Source organism: Notolepis coatsorum, assembly GCF_963971535.1.
Source record: "Notolepis coatsorum genome assembly, chromosome: 18".
NCBI classification, from domain to species: domain Eukaryota; kingdom Metazoa; phylum Chordata; class Actinopteri; order Aulopiformes; family Paralepididae; genus Notolepis; species Notolepis coatsorum.
The window spans coordinates 4,092,051-4,115,891 of NC_140182.1; the positions used below are offsets into that span (position 1 = coordinate 4,092,051).

At 44.5% G+C, this 23,841-nt stretch overlaps 1 protein-coding gene across 1 annotated transcript in view; it reads right to left on the minus strand.

The window, feature by feature from the left end:
- The window catches only part of rfwd3 (ring finger and WD repeat domain 3), a gene marked incomplete at its 3' end in the record, with an annotated part of 38,197 nt that overhangs the window by 2,256 nt on the left and 12,100 nt on the right, over window positions 1-23,841 (minus strand). The window contains exons 3-7 of the mRNA XM_084334485.1: window positions 19,365-19,606; window positions 18,648-18,694; window positions 15,523-15,750; window positions 7,590-7,681; window positions 3,418-3,532 (exon numbers count right to left, since the gene is read on the minus strand). Coding sequence (XP_084190611.1) covers window positions 3,418-3,532; window positions 7,590-7,681; window positions 15,523-15,750; window positions 18,648-18,694; window positions 19,365-19,606 — 724 coding nt within the window. The remainder of the gene's footprint in view (window positions 1-3,417; window positions 3,533-7,589; window positions 7,682-15,522; window positions 15,751-18,647; window positions 18,695-19,364; window positions 19,607-23,841) is intronic.

The window sequence follows — 23,841 nt, forward strand, 5'->3', positions numbered from 1 at the left end:
CCAAATTGGAGTCGCGGGTAGGTGACAAGTAGAAAGGCAAGTAGGGGGGAAAAAAGTATATATATAAAAAAGATAATCTTTTTCTTTTTTACCGTTCTTTTGGCAACATATTCTGGCTAAACATGCCTCGTTTTTATAAATGTGTAGTATTGATAACATAGTGCTGTAATTACATTTTCTAATAAATATGCACGATCAAGTTCAACAACGTGTGCTTTTATTTTGATATTCCTCAATTCCACGTTTGAAACGACGCGATACATTAAGGTGTGGGGGGGGGTCCCTCGTACAGTGTTGAGGGAGCATGTAGGGGGGGGGTCCCTCGTACAGTGTTGAGGGAGCATGTAGGGGGGGGTCCCTCGTACAGTGTTGAGGGAGCATGTAGGGGGGGTCCCTCGTACAGTGTTGAGGGAGCATGTAGGGGGGGGTCCCTCGTACAGTGTTGAGGGAGCATGTAGGGGAGGGGGGGGGTCCCTCGTACAGTGTTGAGGGAGCATGTAGGGGGGGGTCCCTCGTACAGTGTTGAGGGAGCATGTAGGGGGGGGTCCCTCGTACAGTGTTGAGGAGCATGTAGGGGGGGGGTCCCTCGTACAGTGTTGAGGGAGCATGTAGGGGGGGGGTCCCTCGTACAGTGTTGAGGGAGCATGTAGGGGGGGGTCCCTCGTACAGTGTTGAGGGAGCATGTAGGGGGGGGGTCCCTCGTACAGTGTTGAGGGAGCATGTAGGGGGGGGGTCCCTCGTACAGTGTTGAGGGAGCATGTAGGGGGGGGGGTCCCTCGTACAGTGTTGAGGGAGCATGTAGGGGGGGGTCCCTCGTACAGTGTTGAGGAGCATGTAGGGGGGGGGTCCCTCGTACAGTGTTGAGGGAGCATGTAGGGGGGGGGTCCCTCGTACAGTGTTGAGGGAGCATGTAGGGGGGGGTCCCTCGTACAGTGTTGAGGGAGCATGTAGGGGGGGGTCCCTCGTACAGTGTTGAGGGAGCATGTAGGGGGGGTCCCTCGTACAGTGTTGAGGGAGCATGTAGGGGGGGGTCCCTCGTACAGTGTTGAGGGAGCATGTAGGGGGGGGTCCCTCGTACAGTGTTGAGGGAGCATGTAGGGGGGGGGTCCCTCGTACAGTGTTGAGGGAGCATGTAGGGGGGGGGTCCCTCGTACAGTGTTGAGGGAGCATGTAGGGGGGGGTCCCTCGTACAGTGTTGAGGGAGCATGTAGGGGGGGGTCCCTCGTACAGTGTTGAGGGAGCATGTAGGGGGGGGTCCCTCGTACAGTGTTGAGGGAGCATGTAGGGGGGGTCCCTCGTACAGTGTTGAGGGAGCATGTAGGGGGGGGGTCCCTCGTACAGTGTTGAGGGAGCATGTAGGGGGGGGTCCCTCGTACAGTGTTGAGGGAGCATGTAGGGGGGGGTCCCTCGTACAGTGTTGAGGGAGCATGTAGGGGGGTTCACGAGACCAGAGGCCCTCGTCTCTACATGCGGACTGAAATCTATTGTGTGTGGAATAGGTTTCATTTAGTTTCAGTCAGACTTGTTCCCGGGAGCTTGTTCCCACTGACTTAACCCTTTCACTGCCACACGACAGCCAGTTAACCCTTTCACTGCCACACGACAGAAGGTTAGCCCTTTACTATCACACAACCGACGGCGATGCTCCACCATTAGCATCATTGCGGAGCTAATGATGCCAATGGTGGCGCATCGCCGTCGGTTGTGTGATAGTAAAGGGGCTAACCTTCTGTATTGTCACAGTGAAAGGGTTAACTGGCTGCCGTGTGGCAGTGAAAGGGTTAATATTATACACCTACGTATACCCCTGCATATAACTCTATATTGGGATCCTAGTGAACGAAAAGTGCAATACAAATACAATTTATTATTATTATTATTATTATTATATGATCGCATGTACAATGTTATATACTGTATGTATATATTTATTCTTACCGTGTATATATATATATATATATCCACCTGTGTGTACACACCTGCACATAATCCTTTTACATATATGTACGTATATCCCTTACCTACTCTTACTAGTTACTCTGCTGGCCAGTACGACTACCGTCTACCGTACTGTCTTTATACCCGTCTAATCTATTGGTTTGTGGCTAACTAAAAAATGGTAAATGCTGAATTTATATAGCAGCTTTTATCCAAAGCGCTTTACAATTTTGTTACACACAGCGACGGCGGAGGAGACAGTGCGAGGTGCCGACCTGCTCATCGGGAGCAATTAGGGGTTGTCTAACAGATCCCTCCAACAGATCCCTCCGCAGACCTCTAACAGATCCCTCCAACAGATCCCTCCAACAGATCCCTCTAACAGTTCAGTTCAGAGTTTTTATTTGCCACATGGTACAATCATATACAATCATAGTTTCTTCATTACACAATCATAAATATCATTCCATGGACAAAAGGAGCAGGAAGAAGAATAAATCTTATAGTTACCTGCCCCTTATTCCTAAACTAAACAAGTATTTTCTTAATGGTCGGCGTACAACCTAATTACACAAATAATCATTTATACCATTATAAAAGAAACACACAATCCACAGTTAAACAAGAAAAAATTAAATAATAATAATAATGATAAAGAATAAAGAATAAAAGAAAAAGAAAAAGAAGAAAAGATCTCACTATTCAGATCACATTTGATTTTCATACCGACTAAATATTATTTTTTTATACATTTTTTTGAATTGATAAACACTATTACATCCCTTAAGCTCGCTATGGAGAGAATTCCACAACTTTACACCAATAACTGAAGGACACATCTGTTTAAGTGTGGTACGTGCAAACTGATGTTTAAAATTGTATTTTCTCCTACTAAACTCATTATTTTTTTTTTATTTATTTATTTTTTTCCTCCATTTTCCTCCGTTTTTCTCCCATCCCAATGTTAGTCGTTATGCCAATTCCCAATCCCCTTCCTGGTCGCTGCGCACTTACCCCCCACAGTCGGTCTGGGAGAGTGGAGGCTACCACGTGCTTCCTCCGACACACGTCCAGCCAATCACCGCTTCTTTTCACCTGGCAGCGCGGATTCTCACTGAGAGGGTGTAACGTGTGGAAGGATCACACTACCCCACTTAGGTCCTATCCGCGCTGAGCAGGCGCCCCGACCGAACTGTAGGGGTCGCTGTTTACAACGACCCGGACCCACCCCGCCAGCTTCTCCCACCCTCTAATACAGCCAATTGTATTAGTGTGAACGGCCAGCCAAGCTGGTGACAACGCCGGGAGCTGTGAGCTGGATTCGAACAGGCGAATCCAGCCGCTCCGGGGTTTGGTGACGAACGCAATCTCCGTTACGCCACCTGACCGCCCGACTAAACTCACTTTCTAAATGAAAAAGATTTTGTAGTTTTTCTGGCAGTGTATTATTTCTTGCCCTAAACACAACGGGGAACACACCTGTAGTTGTCGGCGCAGCTTGCCACACTCCTCCGTCACCACCTGTAGCTGCAACCGGCACTGGGCCGACTCCAGCTCCGCCTTCCTCCTGTAGGCCTGCTCCTGCTCCAGGGACCTGGGGACACACAGAGGGGCATGACATCACCATGACATCACCATGACATCACCATGACATCATCTTCAGGACTGCCCCCGGGCCCCAGGGGACACACAGAGGCCTCTCTAGTCCCACCGTCTGTGATCATCCGAGGGCCCACCGTCACGAAGGTACACAGGAAGACGGGCGATGGTTGGAGAACATTACACCACTAGGGACTGGCACCGAATCATCCGGTACTTTTTAAGGGTATATCGACCGAATCACGTCGGTACTACCGAGTAGCGATTCACGTGAGATCCACCGGTGCCACATTTAGGTAATACAAAAATATATATATATACTTTATATTTTTTCCCGATGACGTCGTCAACGTTGCGTTTACCGCAAAACTAAACCTGTGAAGTGTGTAGTGTGTAGTGTGTAGTGTGTAGTGTGTAGTGTGTAGTGTGTAGTGTGTAGTGTGAAGTGTGTAGTGTGTAGTGTGTAGTGTGTAGTGTGTGGTCCGGCATGTTCACGTCCACTGCTGCTAGACTGGTGTTTAATCGTTTTATATTGTTATTTTGTAAAACATTATTTTTTATTTAAAGATGTGTGTGTGTATATATATATATATAAAATATAAACAAATTGTTCTAAATAAATAATAATGATAATAAATAATTTGTTTGGACAAGTTTGGACAATTCTTTCTTACAACTGAGGTAGGTAGATTAAATCTGTACCGGTAAAAAGATTTATGTGAACGGTGCCGGACCCTACACACTACAGACAGTTAACCCTTTCACTACCACACTACAGACAGTTAACCCTTTCACTACCACACTACAGACAGTTAACCCTTTCACTACCACACTACAGACAGTTAACCCTTTCACTACCACACTACAGACAGTTAACCCTTTCACTACCACACTACAGAAGGTTAACGTTTCACTACCTCACTACAGAAGGTTAACGTTTCACTACCACACTACAGACGGTTAACCCTTTCACTACCACACTACAGAAGGTTAACCTTTCACTACCACACTACATAATGTTAACCTTTCACTACCACACTACAGAAGGTTAACCCTTTCACTACCACACTACAGAAGGTTAACCTTTCACTACCACACTACAGAAGGTTAACCTTTCACTACCACACTACAGAAGGTTAACCTTTCACTACCACACTACAGAAGGTTAACCTTTCACTACCACACTACAGAAGGTTAACCTTTTCACTACCACACTACAGAAGGTTAACCTTTCACTACCACACTACAGAAGGTTAACCCTTTCACTACCACACTACAGAAGGTTAACCTTTCACTACCACACTACAGAAGGTTAACCTTTCACTACCACACTACAGAAGGTTAACCTTTCACTACCACACTACAGAAGGTTAACCTTTCACTGCCACACTACAGAAGGTTAACCTTTCACTACCACACTACAGAAGGTTAACCTTTCACTACCACACTACAGAAGGTTAACCCTTTCACTGCCACACTACAGAAGGTTAACCTTTCACTACCACACTACAGAAGGTTAACCTTTCACTACCACACTACAGAAGGTTAACCTTTCACTACCACACTACAGAAGGTTAACCTTTCACTACCACACTACAGAAGGTTAACCTTTCACTACCACACTACAGAAGGTTAACCCTTTCACTACCACACTACAGAAGGTTAACCTTTCACTACCACACTACAGAAGGTTAACCTTTCACTACCACTACAGAAGGTTAACCTTTCACTACCACACTACAGAAGGTTAACCCTTTCACTACCACACTACAGAAGGTTAACCTTTCACTACCACACTACAGAAGGTTAACCTTTCACTGCCACACTACAGAAGGTTAACCTTTCACTACCACACTACAGAAGGTTAACCTTTCACTACCACAATACAGAAGGTTAACCTTTCACTACCACACTACAGAAGGTTAACCTTTCACTACCACACTACAGAAGGTTAACCCTTTCACTACCACACTACAGAAGGTTAACCTTTCACTACCACACTACAGAAGGTTAACCTTTCACTACCACTACAGAAGGTTAACCTTTCACTACCACACTACAGAAGGTTAACCCTTTCACTACCACACTACAGAAGGTTAACCTTTCACTACCACACTACAGAAGGTTAACCTTTCACTGCCACACTACAGAAGGTTAACCTTTCACTACCACACTACAGAAGGTTAACCTTTCACTACCACAATACAGAAGGTTAACCTTTCACTACCACACTACAGAAGGTTAACCCTTTACTACCACACTACATAAGGTTAACCTTTCACTACCACAATACAGAAGGTTAACCTTTCACTGCCACACTACAGAAGGTTAACCTTTCACTACCACACTACAGAAGGTTAACCTTTCACTACCACAATACAGAAGGTTAACCTTTCACTACCACACTACAGAAGGTTAACCTTTCACTACCACACTACAGAAGGTTAACCTTTCACTACCACAATACAGAAGGTTAACCTTTCACTACCACACTACAGAGGGTTAACACTTTCACTACCACACTACAGAAGGTTAACCTTTCACTACCACACTACAGAAGGTTAACCTTTCACTACCACACTACAGAAGGTTAGCCCTTTCACTACCACACTACAGAAGGTTAACCTTTCACTACCACACTACAGAAGGTTAGCCCTTTCACTACCACACTACAGAAGGTTAACCTTTCACTACCACACTACAGAAGGTTAACCCTTTCACTACCACACTACAGAAGGTTAACCTTTCACTACCACACTACAGAAGGTTAACCTTTCACTTAGAGTTGTTCCGATACCGATACCAGTATCGGAAATGCCGCCGATACTGCCTAAAATGCTGGTATCGGTATCGGCGAGTACACGTAAATTCTAGCCTCCGATCCCATGATGTAATTTATCTCCTGCCGAGTCCTGCGGAGAGTGAGGATTATAAAATGAACATGTTTTAAAGTGTGATGCTGTGTCATTTTAACAGCAGATACACTTTCTTAAATTCCATTGTCCCCGACAGTGCGGTGTGACGGAGAGCTCGGACGGGAATCGGGATGTGTTTGGCTGGTGTTATGATAGCATTAGCTGGAAAGATAGCTAGTTGGAACAACATCCGCTTTAACGTTACATCAAATCAGATGATCGCCTGTCCTTTCTCCAGGACCTAACACTGTCCGTGACCGTCTATCAACAATAATGCACCCACGGTGAATTGTATTTAAGTTAAGTAGCTACGGACTAGCGTTAGCTGACTATTACTAACGTTATCAAATGTCAATGCGGGAAGACGAGCTAGGTCAGTTAGCTTAGCTTGATAACGTTACCGTGTCTAAAGTTGGTGCTACTCATAATCCAGCAATAATGGCTGCAGACCTGCAAGCAAAGTACAGCAAGTGCCAAATGATAAGAGTCTGAGGCGGAGTTTCAAAAGAGAATGTTAAATATTTATTTTGGATCAAAAATCACAACATGAACGTTCTATCTGCCTCTAGCTTACAGACTGAATAGGGTATATCTGCAGAGCCACTTAGTAGCGAGTGCAACACCGTTTAATGTCCGTGTGGATCATTGGAGTAGGGTATATCTGCAGTGCTGCAGCCCATACATACTCATTGATTAATGATACTAATACAAATCTATACAATCACCTGTTGTTGAATAAATACCATACGTTCTAGTTATTACTAAAAAACAGTATAACAGTATCTGGAAAAAAAAAAAAAAAATGTATAATTTATATAATTTTTATTATTATTTTTTTTTATGCACTGGTATCGGATAAATATCGGTATCGGCCGATACCCAAAGCTTAGGTATCGGAATCGGATCGGAAAGGGAAAAATGGTATCGGAACATCTCTACTTTCACTACCACACTACAGAAGGTTAACCTTTCACTACCACAATACAGAAGGTTAACCTTTCACTACCACACTACAGAAGGTCAACCTTTCACTACCACACTACAAAAGGTTAACCCTTTCACTACCACACCACAGAAGGTTAACCTTTCACTAACCTTTCACTTTAATAAAAAAAAGCACCATAAAAGAAGACCTACTTCTTCATGCTCTCCTGCTCCGTGTTGTCCAGCGCCCTCAGCTTCCGGGCGTACAGGAGGACGATGTCGCCGCGTTTGGCCTTTTTGTTGCACTGTGGAGATGAACCAGAACAAACAGGTCGTCGTCAAGACATATCATTAACGTTCACAGAAGAGGCCCAACACGCCACCGTCTACAAGACATATCATTAACGTTCACAGAAGAGGCCCAACACGCCACCGTCTACAAGACATATCATTAACGTTCACAGAAGAGGCCCAACACGCCACCGTCTACAAGACATATCATTAACGTTCACAGAAGAGGCCCAACACGCCACCGTCTACAAGACATATCATTAACGTTCACAGAAGAGGCCCAACACGCCACCGTCTACAAGACATATCATTAACGTTCACAGAAGAGTCCCAACACGCCACCGTCTACAAGACATATCATTAACGTTCACAGAAGAGGCCCAACACGCCACCGTCTACAAGACATATCATTAACGTTCACAGAAGAGGCCCAACACGCCACCGTCTACAAGACATATCATTAACGTTCACAGAAGAGGCCCAACACGCCACCGTCTACAAGACATATCATTAACGTTCACAGAAGAGGCCCAACACGCCACCGTCTACAAGACATATCATTAACGTTCACAGAAGAGGCCCAACACGCCACCGTCTACATCAGTGGTTCCCAAAGTCGGGGTCGCGACCCAAAGGTGGGCCGCGAGCAGCCACGGGTGGGCCGCGAGATGATTAAAAAAAATAAATAAAAAAATTACTTTAATTTTTTTTTGTCAAGCCACTGAACTTAGAAGCAGGCCAGGACAGTGTTTCTAGTTGTATTCTAAAATTCTATTCTATTGTATTCTAAAATGTGACTATATGGTTTTATATTAACTTAATAAATAAACAAAAACGAAAAATCTACTTATTTCAACGAACATTTCAAACTAAATAACAGATTATGCACATAAAACGCTGAAAACAACCGAAGCAACAATAGTATTTTAATGAGGCTATTATTATTATCATTATTATTATTTTGCAACAAGTTAGCCCTCTCATAAATAGCACATATAAATGAATAACTAACTTGAACTAACTTAATAGGATTGAAGTGATATTTGGCTTAAAAAATCGGTCGCCTGGCAAAAAAAAAAGAAAGAAAAAAAGCCTGACGATGTGCATTGGGCCGCGGCTCTCTGACGCCTTATTTTCTGGGTCCCGGCCTGAAAAGTTTGGGAACCCCTGGTCTACATCATGGAACTGTGTCGTGTGCAACAGTAGTATTGCTTTAAATTAGTTTTTAAACGACTTACAGCGAGGACCTGAGGACATCCCCGTCTCTCCTCCGAGATCAGATTAAAATGTACAGTACAGTACAGTACAGTACAAGGATAAAAGGTTTGGCCTCCAACCAGAGTGCAAATGTAACAGTAAAGTGCAATAGTAATATACAATGTACAGTAGGGGTGGGAATCGCCAGAGGCCTCACGATACGATACCATCGCGATACTTGCGTCACGCTACGATAGTATCGCGATACTAAATATATATCGCGATACGGTGAGTATTGCGGGGGGGGGGGGGGGGGGGAATTACCTTTTTTCAACTGCAAAGTAAAACTTTGTCAACATGTTTTATCTAATAAAATAAAGTGTTCAGTCTGTTCATCTCACTTCAATCATTTTTTATTGCAGAACGTGGTATTTTCTCAAGCAGACGGATGTCAACACTGTGATCTGTGTTGCATGAACCTGACAAACTGAACTGTTTGTATTACAGTCATATTCCAACTTAACTGAATGCACGTGTGTGTGTGTGTGTGTGTGTGTGTGTGTGTGTGTGTGTGTGTCAGGGTTTCCGTTAGAAAAAATTGTTGTCGGTCTCCGTGACCTGCAAGATTTCAATCTACCGGACAAATGAGATTAATTCCGGTCATAGTTTAGAATAAAGAATGTCATCCTCAAGGCATGTAGATTTATAATATTATTACTTAAAACTAGGCTACTTTTGCGTATACAGTCATTAATTAATATATTCCAAATAAAATAAGTCCCTCGATACTCCGTGCTGCTGCTGACTTGAACTAAAATAGACCGCGTATCTGTGGGCAGTCGGTCCGACACTAAACAGCAGTCTGTTATAATCACATTTTTATGAGCTAACGAATTCCGTTATATTGGACATTTGTATTAATTATATCAAGCGAAGAACTGAGAAAGCAGAGAGACGGCAACATTATCGTGGTTTGCGTGACGACTCTCCACCTCGCAACGACTTATTTGCAAAGAGTATGGCGCTGCAGAGAAGCTGATTTAGCTGTTATTGGCTCTTTTCTGGGAACCGCACAACAGCGCCCCCCACCCAACATTGGCTGAAAATGGCCGAATTGGAGTACTGATGGAATACTGCATTGTGCCGTTGCCTCTCTGGCTCTGCAGCTTCACATGCACTCGCACACCCAGCACTAAGCTCTCGCCGACAACGTCGTTGTCATTATTAGAAGCAACGAGGAAACAAATGTAATGATCGTTTCGTTCATCGCATAGGCTATTTAATTTTAGCCTATTTTAATACAATTCAAATAATCAAATTGTGCTTAGACTCAGGGAATTATTTTCACCGGACATTAAGACCGGAGATATTAAATAAGTCGGACTTCAACAGATTTTGCCGGTCAAAAACCGGTAATTACCGGCTAACGGAAACGCTGGTGTGTGTGTGTGTGTGTGTGTGTGTGTGTGTGTGTGTACTACTGTACTATTACAGGTATTGAAATGAACAATGCTCTTCCTCTCCCTGAACGTCAGCAAAACAAAAGAGATGATTGTGGACTTCAGGAGGTCGGGGGTCAAGGACTACAGCCCCCTCAGCATCGACGGGGCACCAGTTGAGAGAGTGAACAGTTTCAAGTACCTCGGAGCCCACATATCCGAGGACTTGACATGGACCACACACATTGACAGTGTTGTGAAGAAGGCACGACAACGCCTCTACTTCCTCAGGCGCCTAAGGAAGTTCCAAGTCAGTCAGAAGATCCTTAGGAACTTCTACTCATGTACAATAGAGAGCATCCTGACCGGCAACATCACCTCCTGGTTTGGGAATAGCACTGCACAAGACCGTAGCAGACTACAAAGAGTGACACGTTCAGCCGAACGCACAATTAGAGGGGGGCTTCCCACCCTCCAGAACATTTACAACAAGCGGTGCAAGGGGAAGGCTAAGAGAATTATTAAGGACTCGAGCCACCCGAACAACTGCCTCTTTGAACTGCTGCCGTCAGGCAAGCGATACCGGAGTCTTATGGCGAGCACAGAAAGACTCAGAAGGAGCTTCTATCCCCAGGCCATCAGGCTGCTAAACGAACAATAATCGCTAAACGAACAATAATCACTATGCAACAACCATCAAATGCACACAGCACACACACCCACACGCACACACACACTCACTCAAACAAACAACACACTGCAGCACCCACTCTCCACACTTTAGATCACACAAACACACTTACACTTTATATTTATTGATAAAGGATTTGCACTACAACTCGTACACCTACTGTGAATTGTACCTAAACTGCACCTTGTCCATTTATGCCTTGCACTATATAGTATTGTATATTAGTACACTGCACAGTATTGTATATTGTATGGTAACTACGTCTACGAACATTGTACATATGTCTAAACTGAACACTGTGACCTCTTTTTTTTTTTTCTTCTAATTTTTACTATGTTTTTATTTCATACTTATCTTGTCATGCACAGTCTCTGGAGCGCAACAGTAAGAAGCATTTTGTACAAAAGTATTCTGTACTTCTGTATGACAACTATTAAAGAAACTTGAAACTTGAAAACTTCCTTATACAGATTTTTTTAATGAATAATTAAATATCGATAGTTGGCGTCCCTGTATCGATACAGTATCGCCACGCAAAGTATCGCGATACTACTAGGTATCGATTTTTTCCCCCACCCCTAATGTACAGGTGGTTAAACTGGGTATAAAATATATAAATTAGTACTACTGAGTATAGTGCTAATCAGATGTATGTACAGAGTTGTAGTGTTAATATGTACAGTACTCTCTCTCCCCCCTTCTCTCTCCCCCCTCTCTCTCTCTCCCTCACACACACACACACACACACACACACATTTCCACACACACAGCTGTCTCATAAGAGTACATCATTATCCAGTTAACATTATCTCTATAATTCATATTATATACGTCAATGCTCCGCTTAATTTGTCTACTCTCCCGTATAAATACTTTGTTAGCTCACCATTAGGCATAAAAGAAAATATTGTTTGGTTCCTGTTGGTTGTCAGTTAAGGCCATGGGGTAGGTAGGGAATTTATTTTATTTTATTTTTTATTTGATTTTTTCCCACGGCAACTACTGTATGGATAGGGAATTTCTTTATTTAATTAAAATGTTCACGACAACATGGATGCATGTACTCTGCCAGCATGTTTAATATCCATAATACTAAAGGTTTGACTAAGATTTTTTATTTTTTTATATATATATATATATATATGTTTTTTTTAAACTCATAAAATAAATTGGGTCGCACCTAAAAATCGGCAGGGTCGGTCGGCAACCGGAACCAAACCATTATTTTTGTTAGGCCTTATTTAGAGATCTATAGACTATAGGGCCCGGTGCCTTATTTAGAGATCTATAGACTATAGGGCCCGTTGCCGTGACCGACGGGTCTCGCTCCGTGTTTCAACGTCTCGCTCCGTCACTCAGTAAACCATCTCTGATCAAAGACGCCGCTGTCCGCCTCCGTGAATAATATTCCACATCAGAGATACCAGAGGTCTCCGTTCTGCGTTCAGCAGAATGTTATCCGACCTCAAGCTAGCCCAGCCCAGCCCAGCCCAGCCCAGCCCAGCCCAGCCCAGCCCAGCCCAGACCAGCCCAGCCCAGCCCAGCCCAGACCAGACCAGCCCAGCCCAGCCCAGCCCAGACCAGCCCAGCCCAGCCCAGACCAGCCCAGCCCAGACCAGCCCAGCCCAGCCCAGACCAGACCAGCCCAGACCAGCCCAGCCCAGCCCAGCCCAGCCCAGACCAGCCCAGCCCAGCCCAGCCCAGCCCAGCCCAGCCCAGCCCAGCCCAGCCCAGCCCAGCCCAGCCCAGCCCAGACCAGCCCAGCCCAGCCCAGCCCAGACCAGCCCAGCCCAGCCCAGCCCAGCCCAGCCCAGCCCAGCCCAGACCAGCCCAGCCCAGCCTAGACCAGACCAAATGAATAAAAGAAAATAAACGCGCCGCTTCCATTCTATAGCTTGCAGCCGGATTAGCTTTACACTGAACGCACAGAGAGAGGAAATTGATATCCGTCCAGACTTGTCCGACTCGGACAGTAAAGCTCATTTCCCATAATGTTGGCACGTTCCCTTAACCCTTTCACTGCCACACTACAGACGGTTAACCCTTTCACTGCCGCACTACAGATGGTTAACCCTTGCACCACCACACTACAGATGGTTGTGGTAGTGAAGGGTTGACCTTCTGTAGTGTGGTAGTGAAAGGGTTAAGCTTTTCCGACATGCGTATTTTCAGATAATCAAGTGGTATCATAACTTGTGTGTCGAGGGTTAAAACATTCCCCTCAACAAATAAAAGGACAAAACCGTGTCAATTAAAAGGAGATTACATTAACACGTTGGGGACGAAGCACGGATATATCCGGCTTTCGAATCCATGCGTTGTGGACAGAATCACGGAGATATCCGTGGGAAGTTGTTATTGCTTTTATTCCATTTTAATAACCTGTTCAAGGTCGCCGAGCGGCACTGCAGATCTTTCCTACTCTATGAATTCGACAATGTGCAATACCGGCCAGATCCTCTTAGGGGCGCTATCGCGCTACTGCAATGTGCCCTGTGGGCGAACGGATCAGTCTCTTTTTCTTTCAATGGAGTTTTCAGTTAGCAGGATTCTGGATCTGCAGCCTGTAGCTTGGATTACGTTTCGAATCGCAGATTTCACCATGCAATAAGGGGATTTATCATCAGCCAATGGACATATCGATCTACCAGATGGCGATCGATAACGGGAAAATGCTCGGGGGGATCCCACCGGCTCATGGTAAGATCTTTTTCACGTAAATTACAGCCCGATCAGAGCTTGCTATGATACTCAACCAGCCAACCAGCGTATGTGGCTACTTAGACGAACACGGTTATTGGTAATCAATAATAATAAACGACGTCCCCCGCCCCCCCCCCCCGCCCCCCTTTCATGCATACATGCTTTGGGATCGTCCGGATCATATGCAGTTTGAGTTATTTCTGTAGCATCTGTAAAACGGAAATGCCATTGGATATAACGTTAGCAGCTATTAGCTCTATAACTAGCCTTCCAGAAAATATACTAGCCCAAATCCGCTATAAAGCTTATATTCACGGCACTATAAAATGAGAACCTATTGATGCATTTTTTTTTAAGCCATTTTGAAGGGACGGTTTATGCACTCAATTGACAATGAGAATGGACAGATAGCAATACTATAAAGTATAGATTTAGCTGTACAAAAAGCCACACGTTTGTTTACAAAAGCTGGTCCTCAACCATTATATTAGACGGGCCCCAGTGGCCGCAAAAGTGTTAACTGAAATGTGCGTTTACATAAAAGTATTCGTACATGTTATTCATTCTGTTGTTCACAAGGCACTCTTATACAACACACTCCCAGTTAAAAAATAAAAGACCAGTAAACCATCAAATGTACTTGGCTGACAGGAGGAGCATGTTCAGTGCTCACACTCCCTAAATGTAGCACTGAACAGCACAGGAAGTCCTTCATTCCAACAGCCATCAGACTATACTAGGGCTGTCCCCGACTAAGGATTTGGATGGTCGACTATGATTGGCCAAAATTTGCCGTTAGTCGACTATTGGTCGACAAAAAAAAATAATATATATATAATATTTAAAAAAGATAAAAAATAAAAGAATTAATTTGTATCATCCCATTTGGGCTGTGGGGGGTGCTTAATGTCTGAAGGAGTCGACTGAAGGCTTCTTGTCCTCTGCAAAAGCATGCAATTGGTCCACTGATGGATACATCTTGATATTTGTCTAGTCTAGTGTGTTCATTAGACGGGTGAAATCCTCTTTCAGTGCCTCTGTGCCTGTTTTCGTAGGCAGTTAGCCTCTGGTATGCGCGCCATTAGCGTTAGCCACGCTTCTAGGCCTCTTTTCTTTTGGAAAGAATGATTATAAAAAAATATATATATATTTTTAAAATAATTATAAATATATACCGTATATATATATGTTTTTTGTATTCGACTAAGAGGTTGGCTAGTCGACTACGGCTCCTTTCGACCGACTAATCGACTAATAGGGGTCAGCCCTAGACTATACAATGCATCACTGTGCCTCACTGCAGCACTGAGCACAGGTTCCATATTACACTTACTGTAGACTTCTGTATATTTTTACTGTATAGTTTATATTAGAATGTATATACATACTGTAACATACGAAATGTGAATCCCGGTCCGTACTCTATTATTATTATTATCTTATTCTTAGGCCTATTTTATTCGTATTCTTATGCAATTTGTTTTGTTATTCTTATTCGTGACTTTGTTTTCCGTCTAAATGTTTACTGTGAGCGATCTGTAATGTCAAATTTCCCTCGGGATGATTAGAGTATTTCTATTTTAAATGGGCAGATACCGAGCGTCTGCAGATATATACGGGCGAACCCCTACACACACACACACACACACACACACACACACACACACACACACACACACACACACACACACACACACACACACACACACACACACACACACACACACACACACACACACACACACACACACACACACACACACACACACACACACACACACACACACACACACACACACACACACACACACACACACACACTGACCTGTGGACACTTGGCCGCCTGGCCCTGGCCCTTCACCCAGCGCTCGATGCACGTGTGGCCGAACAGGTGCCCACAGCGCAGGGCGGCCAGGCGGTGCCCCCCCGCGGAGGTCCAGGGCTCGAAGCAGATGGAGCAGGTCTCCCCCTCTCCCTCGCCCTCCTCCCCGCCCCCCTGCTGGGAGAGCCGAAGAGGGGGGGGGGCGGCGGGAGCCACCGGGAGCACGGCTGCCTGGAGAATAGAGACGATCGATTGGTCGGTTGATTGATTGAAAACTTTATTAACAGATTGCAGAATGGGTACAGTACAATACAGTACGGCTCAATACACACAATTGTTAAGGGGATGCAGACCAGAGAAAGACTTTCGTCTTGTTTACATCAGGGTCCCCCGTTTTCAATTCATCAGGACATACAGATAGTACTGCTACATCCAGACATTTATGACATACAAGATATACAAATACACAGTACTGTTTATTTACAGAGTTTCTAAAAGAGAATATATACATTTGAGGGGGAGGAAACTGTACACGAGTCACAGGAAGTCGCACATTAAAGTCGTTATGCCAGTTCCCTTCCTGGTGGGTCTGGGGGGGGGGGGGTGTAGAACTACAACATACTGCCCTTCCTGGTGGGTCTGGGGGGGGGGGGGGGGGTGTAGAACTACAACATGCTGCCCTTCCTGGTGGGTCTGGGGGGGGGGGGGGGGGGGGGGGGTGTAGAACTACAACATGCTGCCCTTCCTGGTGGGTCTGGGGGGGGGGGGGTGTAGAACTACAACATGCTGCCCTTCCTGGTGGGTCTGGGGGGGGGGGTGTAGAACTACAACATGCTGCCCTTCCTGGTGGGTCTGGGGGGGGTGTAGAACTACAACATGCCTCGTCTGATACACGTGGAGTGGCCAGCCGCTTCTTTTCACCTGACAGCGAGGAGTTTCACTGGGAGAGCGTAACGCACACGGAGGTTCACACACTATCTCCCCCAGATCCCCTCCCTGCTGAACAGGAGCCCGACCGATCAGTAGGAGTCAATACTAGGTAGTGTTGTCAAAAAGAAATTCCATACATATCGATTCTGAATATTTAAAACAGTTTCAATACTAATTTCCCGCAATATCGATACTTTCTGCACTGTCGATTAAAAAAAAAAATAATAATAATTTTTTAACACTTTCCCCGCCAATAACGTCGTACAACGGGTTTCAAGTTCATGCGAATTCTGCCAATAACGGCGTACGACGTGATTCTGATCATAATTTCGCCATGGTATTCATATTTCACTCACGGAGCCTTGTCGGATGCTGTGTGAGCCAGCACAACTCTGCAACGCTTCAATACTGCCACCTGGTGGCTGATCGGCGAGTTGCAACCGGAAGTGGATCTCTTGTGATCCCGGTGCGTCTCCCTATTCCGTCCGGCCACTCGTTTATCGTCGCGGGACTCGATACACACACCGTGGATATGGATCTTTGCCATAACTCAATAATCTACATGATTTGGGCGTGTATTAGTAATATACAAACCGGAAATGGATCGCCTAGATCCCCACCACATAACTGGGATCTGTTTGCTCCACTCTCAGGGAAATACATTCTTGTTTGATGATCAAGAGGCACCTTTTATTTGTTTTAAGTGAAGTTTGGTGAAAAAGCAAGTTATTGCACTATTAATCCCAATAGGGACATTCATCTTTGCTTGATCAAGAGTAACCTAATATATATATTATTATTTTTTTTTTTTAATGAAGATTGGTGAAAGTTAGGTTTGCACTTCAATCCAATAGGGAAATTCATCTTGGTTTGATTATTGATTATTTTGTCAAATAAAAACAAAGGTTATTTGAATGATTTCTAGTTTTCAAGAGAAAAAAAATCTATTAACACTTTCTCCGCCAAAAACGCTGTACAGCGATATTGCCCGCCATGCGCATTCTGCCAATATCTCTGTCCAGCGTTTTTGAGATCAATATTTCATTTTTTCGCCATGGCATTCATAATTCATATATACACCCGCGACGCTGCAGCTGGACCCTATAGGTGACGGCAACGACTGCTCAATACCGCCGCCTGGTGGATGGTCGGGCGAGTTATGCAACTCATCCGACCGTCACATATCGTTGCAGGACTCCCGACAGACATTATGTACATAATGGATCGCTTTCTAAACTTAATAATCGATATGATTTCGCCGTTTATTGCGACATACAAACCGGAAATGAACCTAGGCGATCGGCGTCATATAATTGGGATCTTTCACCGCCAGTCTTATTGACCCACGGTAAGAGGAATATAACGTTATTTTCAACCCGATTGTGAGTTTCCTTGTGAGCAAACCGATCTGATCAATATATCACCCAACCTACATAAAGCATTTACTGATGATCGGGGAATTATAAACGACCCCCCCCCCCTTTCCTTCACACATGATGAAGCATAACGTATACCGATCATATACATTTGAATTTTTTAATATAGCGTGTATAGGGAAGAAACGCCAAACGATAATCTATATATGCGTTTAGGCCTATAACTCACGTTCTAGGAATTACTGCAGAAAACGATAAAAACATACTTATATTCTAGAAGGTATTTTTGTATGAATGTATGAATGAAAAAATATAACGTTCCCACATCCTGAACGATAGATAATCGATGTTGAATGGGCCATAGTAATGTCAATAATAGCAATAAAATTTAAAAAGTTATAGCCCTGCAAAGAAGGTGAACATCTCCATAGACTTATAGCGCTGGCAGAGGGTACTTTGATGGGTACAATGGCTGGCAAGGAATGTGTTAAAATCGTAAATCGGATTTAAAAAATAATAATGAGATTAAATTTTTAGGCCATATCGCCCAGCCCTAAAACAAAGGGTTTTAAAAGTGTTATATTTCTCTTCTCTTATAATACCAGAGAGAAGGTGAGGAGAATCGACCAGCAACAAAAGCTAATTTTTTTTTAATAATTAATAAAGAAATTTACGTTTTAAGATTTAAATCTTTTCCCCGTGGTATCGAAAATGGTATCGAGAAATTCCAGTATCGTGACGACACTAATACTAGGCGAACGTAAAAGAATCGTAACATTTTTCGTTTATTAACATGTTTTTTTTTTTTACCTCATTTTTTACCTGGTGTCCAGCCTCAGCCCTCCCTGCCTCTGGACCGGCACTGGAATCTTTACAGAAAGGGGAAAAGGGAAAGAACTTAAACTATAAAATATAATGATATAGTATAGTAGAAATATAATATAGAATACATTATATAAATATGTAGATAAGTGTGTGTGTGTGTGTGTGTGTGTGTGTGCGTGCGCGCGCGTGCGTGTGTGTGTGTGTAAATGAACGAACCTAAATATGCAATTTAACTGATAGATTTATTTATGTTAATTTCATTGTGTTGATGTTTCCATTTCTGCTAAATAAGTATGTACATTCCGTTTGGTTTGGTCAACATTGCAATAAGTCCATCAGTGTGCTGTATGTGTGTAGGGGCAGGTAGAAATAAGAATAGTCTTCTTCCTGTTCCTTTCGGCCGTGGAATTCAGCGGAGCATAATTAATATGCGCCGTTGGGACTGTAATAATTCCATGTACGAATAAATACAAACGTAGTGAATTTAACTCGTGTATTCAAAAGAATGTGTAAATTAACCCTGTCACTGCCACACGACAGACGGTTAACCCTTTCACTGCCACGCGACAAAGGGAACCGTCGGGGTAGTGCGACAGTAAAGGGTTAACCTTCTGTAAGTGCGGCAGTGAGAGGGTTAACCGGTTGCCGTGTTGTGTGGCAGTGAAAGGGTTTCAAGAACATGGCCGACAGGCGGCCGCGGACGGGCTTACTTACGCGTGGGGTTGGGCTGAAGGAGGCGGGGGCTGGGGGGCTGGGCCGGGCTGGGGGGGTCCGCCCCCGGTGCAGGGAGGGGGGGGGCAGCGGCGGCCTCGTCATCATCGGACTCGCTGACCTCCGTGGTGCTGCCGGAGCCCGGCTCGGCCACGTTGGCGGCCGGTACCCGGAGGTGGAAGGAGTCCAGGAAGTGTCTGGAATGGGCGGCGTTCTGGCTGGGATAGGTGACTCTCAAGCCTGGCCTGGAGGGAGCGACACACACACACACACACACACACACACACACACACACACACACACACACACGGGCACGACCGAGAAAAGGTCAGGGGAGGTGTGACATGTGGATATTATTATTATTATTATTATAGGATGTCATCAGCCAAAGAGTTGTTGCAAATCACTAGTGTCATCACTGGGGTCAATGGCCGGGTCCGGCACCTCGGCAGTGGGGAGGTCTAAGCACTCGCCCACCACCACCGCAGAGACCTGTGGGTGCGGGTTCTTGCTTGGGTCAGTCGTCCTTTACGAATGCAATTGTTTCGCAGGTAGGAAGCCGGCGGGGTGCGAGTCCTGGCCGTTAACTTGCGACAGTGACTCCTACTGGTCGATCGGGGTGCCTGTTCAGCAGGGAGGGGGTCTGGGGGAGATGGCGCGAACCTCGGTGCACCTTGCGCTAGGGCTGGGCGATATGGCCTAAAAATAAAATCCCAGATATTTTTCGATTTATGATTTTTTTTTTTTTTATCTTTTTCCCCCTCCTTTTTCCTCCGATTTTCTCCCATCCCAATGTTAGTCGTTATGCCAATTCCCAATCCCCTTCCTGGTCGCTGCGCACTTACCCCCCACAGTCGGTCTGGGAGAGTGGAGGCTATCACGTGCTTCCTCCGACACACGTCTAGCCAATCAACCGCTTCTTTTCACCTGGCAGCGCGGATTCTCACTGAGAGGGCGTAGCGTGTGGAAGGATCACACTATCCCACTCAGGTCCTATCCACGCTTAGCAGGCGCCCCGACCGAACTGTAGGAGTCGCTGTTTACAACGACCCGGACCCACCCCGCCAGCTTCTCCCACCCTCTAATACAGCCAATTGTATTAGTGTGAACGGCCAGCCAAGCTGGTGACAACCCCGGAGCTGTGAGCTGGATTCTAACAGGCGAATCCAGCCGCTCCGGGGTTGGTGACGAACGCAATCTCCGCTACGCCACCTGACCGCCCTCGATTTACGATTTTAATCGATTTTTTTCTCTCTTGAAAACTAGAAACGGGTATATCTTATATAAAACAACTAACCAAAATGTGATCTCATTGGATGTGCCCTGACAATTAATGCTTGTATATCTTATCGTGTGTTGTCATGTTTGTTTATATGTTTGTTTTAAAAAAGAATAAAAAAATAAAATACAAAAAAAAAAAACTAGAAACGCCAAGGAAATCATTCAAATAACCTTTGTTTTTATTTGACACAAAAAAATTATCAAACAAAGATGAATGTCCCTATTGGGATTAATACTGTAGTGCAATAACTTGCTTTTTCACCAAACTCACTTATAACAAATAAAAGGTGCCTCTTGATCATCAAACAAGAATGAATTTCCCTATTGGGATTAATAAAGTGCAAATCTAACTTTCACCAAACATAACTTTTTGTAAAATAAAAGGTGACTCTTGAATATATATATATATATTTTTTGAAAATCTATTTAAATTTTTCAAAATCGTCCTAAATCATTAATTCGAATTAATCGATAATATCGATTAATCGCCCAGCCCTACCTTGCGCTCTCCCAGTGAAACTCCCAGCTGGCAGGTGAAAAGAAGTGGCTGGGGACTCCACGTGTATCAGAGGAGGCATGAGGTGGTCTACACACCCTCCCCAGACCCACAGTAGGGCAGCATGTGGTAGTCTACACACCCTCCCCAGACCCACAGTAGGGCAGCATGTGGTAGTCTACACCCTCCCCAGACCGACAGTAGGGCAGCATGTGGTAGTCTACCCTCCCCAGACCGACAGTAGGGCAGCATGTGGTAGTCTACACCCTCCCCAGGCCGACAGTAGGGCAGCATGTGGTAGTCTACACCCTCCCCAGACCGACAGTAGGGCAGCATGTGGTAGTCTACACCCTCCCCAGGCCGACAGTAGGGCAGCATGTGGTAGTCTACACCCTCTCCAGACCGACAGTAGGGCAGCATGTGGTAGTCTACACCCTCCCCAGACCCACAGTAGGGCAGCATGTGGTAGTCTACACCCTCCCCAGACCGACAGTAGGGCAGCATGTGGTAGTCTACACCCTCCCCAGACCGACAGTAGGGCAGCATGTGGTAGTCTACACCCTCCCTAGACCGACCAGGAGGGAATTGGCATAACGACTAAATGGAGGGATGGGAGAATATGAGAAAAGGCAACCCAAAAAAACTATAATAATAATAATAAATCACATTCCATGAATTTGCTGGTTGGCTGGGTTGTGTGTGTACTGTAGGGCTGTCCCTGAAGCCTGTTTTTGTTGATTTAGAATTCGAATGCCAACGTAACGAACGTTTGGTCCGAAGGTCCGAACGTTTGGGCTCAGCCCTAATGCACTGGTCACATAGCTGGCCAAGCTGCACTGCCAGATAATAATAATTTAGGACCTGCTCAGAGGTCATCAATCGGCACACATGCGATGCATGCATGCAATTCGTATCTGCGATTAACCCATCCCGTCGTCCTTCCCCCCCAAGGGCAGCCGGGAGCAGACAGGCGTCAACGTGAGCCGCACCAGGGGACCAATCCAAGTGCTCCTGTCCGTCTTCGTCAAGGACGCCACAGCGTTAGCGATCTATTGTTGTGCATGTTTTTCCATTGGGTTTATCTTATCGGGGGGGAAACCCTTGCGAGCACAGAGGGGGAGAACATGCAAACTCCACACAGAAAGGCCAGGGAGATACCCCACCTGGGTAACTGGCATCATGGAAACCTGGTCCCCAAGCGGGAATCGAACCCTGGACCTTCTTGCTGTGAGGCTACAGTGTTAACCACTACACCACCGTGCCGCTAGATGTGTCACCGACAAGCACTAGGGACAGCAAAACACTTCCAAGCACATGCATAATACCCATAACACCAGAGCCAGCATTGCCAACCTGTGTATTCCAAGGTTCAAAACGAATATGGGCAAATGTTCTTTTAAATTCTAGGGAGCCACAAATTGGAAGTTGCTACCTTCACAGCTAAAATGCATCAGACACAATTTTAAGAAAAAAGTCAAATCATGGCTCCTCGACAATGTCAAAAACTAGATTTTAAAATGCATGAAAATGTTGTCTGATGGCTACGTTTGTACTGCACTTAAAGTGTTCATGTCTATGTAGTTTGTCGTCATACTTCAAAACAGTAAACTAAAGCGACGTCATCCATTATTGCCCCTTGTACACCGATTTGAGGAGGGCTTTATTTGAGAAAATTCAATTTGTAAATCCGGATTTGCAGTCTGAGAGTTGTATGTTGACTGTTGAGTTGTTTTTTGTGTGTGGAGGACATCTTCAGTTTTGCAGGATTTCTGGAGAAAGCGTGGCACTTGAGACAAAACACACTATATCCCAGTGTTTCCCATTAATTACCTAGACTGTGGCTAGGTAGTCCCGCCGCCACAGTTGTATAATGAAACAACAACAACAAGAAAATTATAAAAATAAAATAAAATTTTAGTATATAGTAAATATATCATATAAAGTATAATATGATATAAATATAAAGTTTGCCAATAGGGATGTATCAGTAGTATTAGTCGTAATAGTAATCCAGTATATATTTTTTTAAATAAACCAGTTCAACACAGGTAACCACCTTTGCTTCATTTCTTTGATGGCTCAAATGTACTGTATGCTCTAGTCCAGTGGTTCCCAAACCTCTCCTCGAGACGCCCCAGCCGTTCAATGTATTTGTTAAATTCCACCACCAGCACACCTGATTCAACTAATAAAGGGCTTGTTAAGTTGACAAATACATTGAACGGCTGGGGTGCTTCGAGGAGAGGATTGGGAACCACTGGACTAGAGCATACAGTACATTTTGTGTTTTGAGCACAAAGTTCATCATAGATCTGGCCACTTTATTTTGCTCTCAAAGTGCACCAGATTGATGCATTTAACTTTAAAATGTAAAAAAAAATTGTTCTGGGGGTTCACCCACCACAGTCTCACAAAATGTTTTTTTTTTAATTTTTTGCCATCTTGGTCTATAACTTATCGTCAATGTCAAGTAGAGATGTTCCGATACCATTTTTTCCTTCCCGATCCGATTCCGATACCTAAGCTTTGGGTATCGGCCGATACCGATACTGATCTGATACCAGTGCATACATTAAAAAAATAATTATACTTTTATTTTTATATACAGATACTGTTTTATATAATACTGTTTTTTAGTAATAACTAGAAAGTAATGCTATTTATTCAACAACAGGTGATTGTATAGATTAGTATTAGTATCAT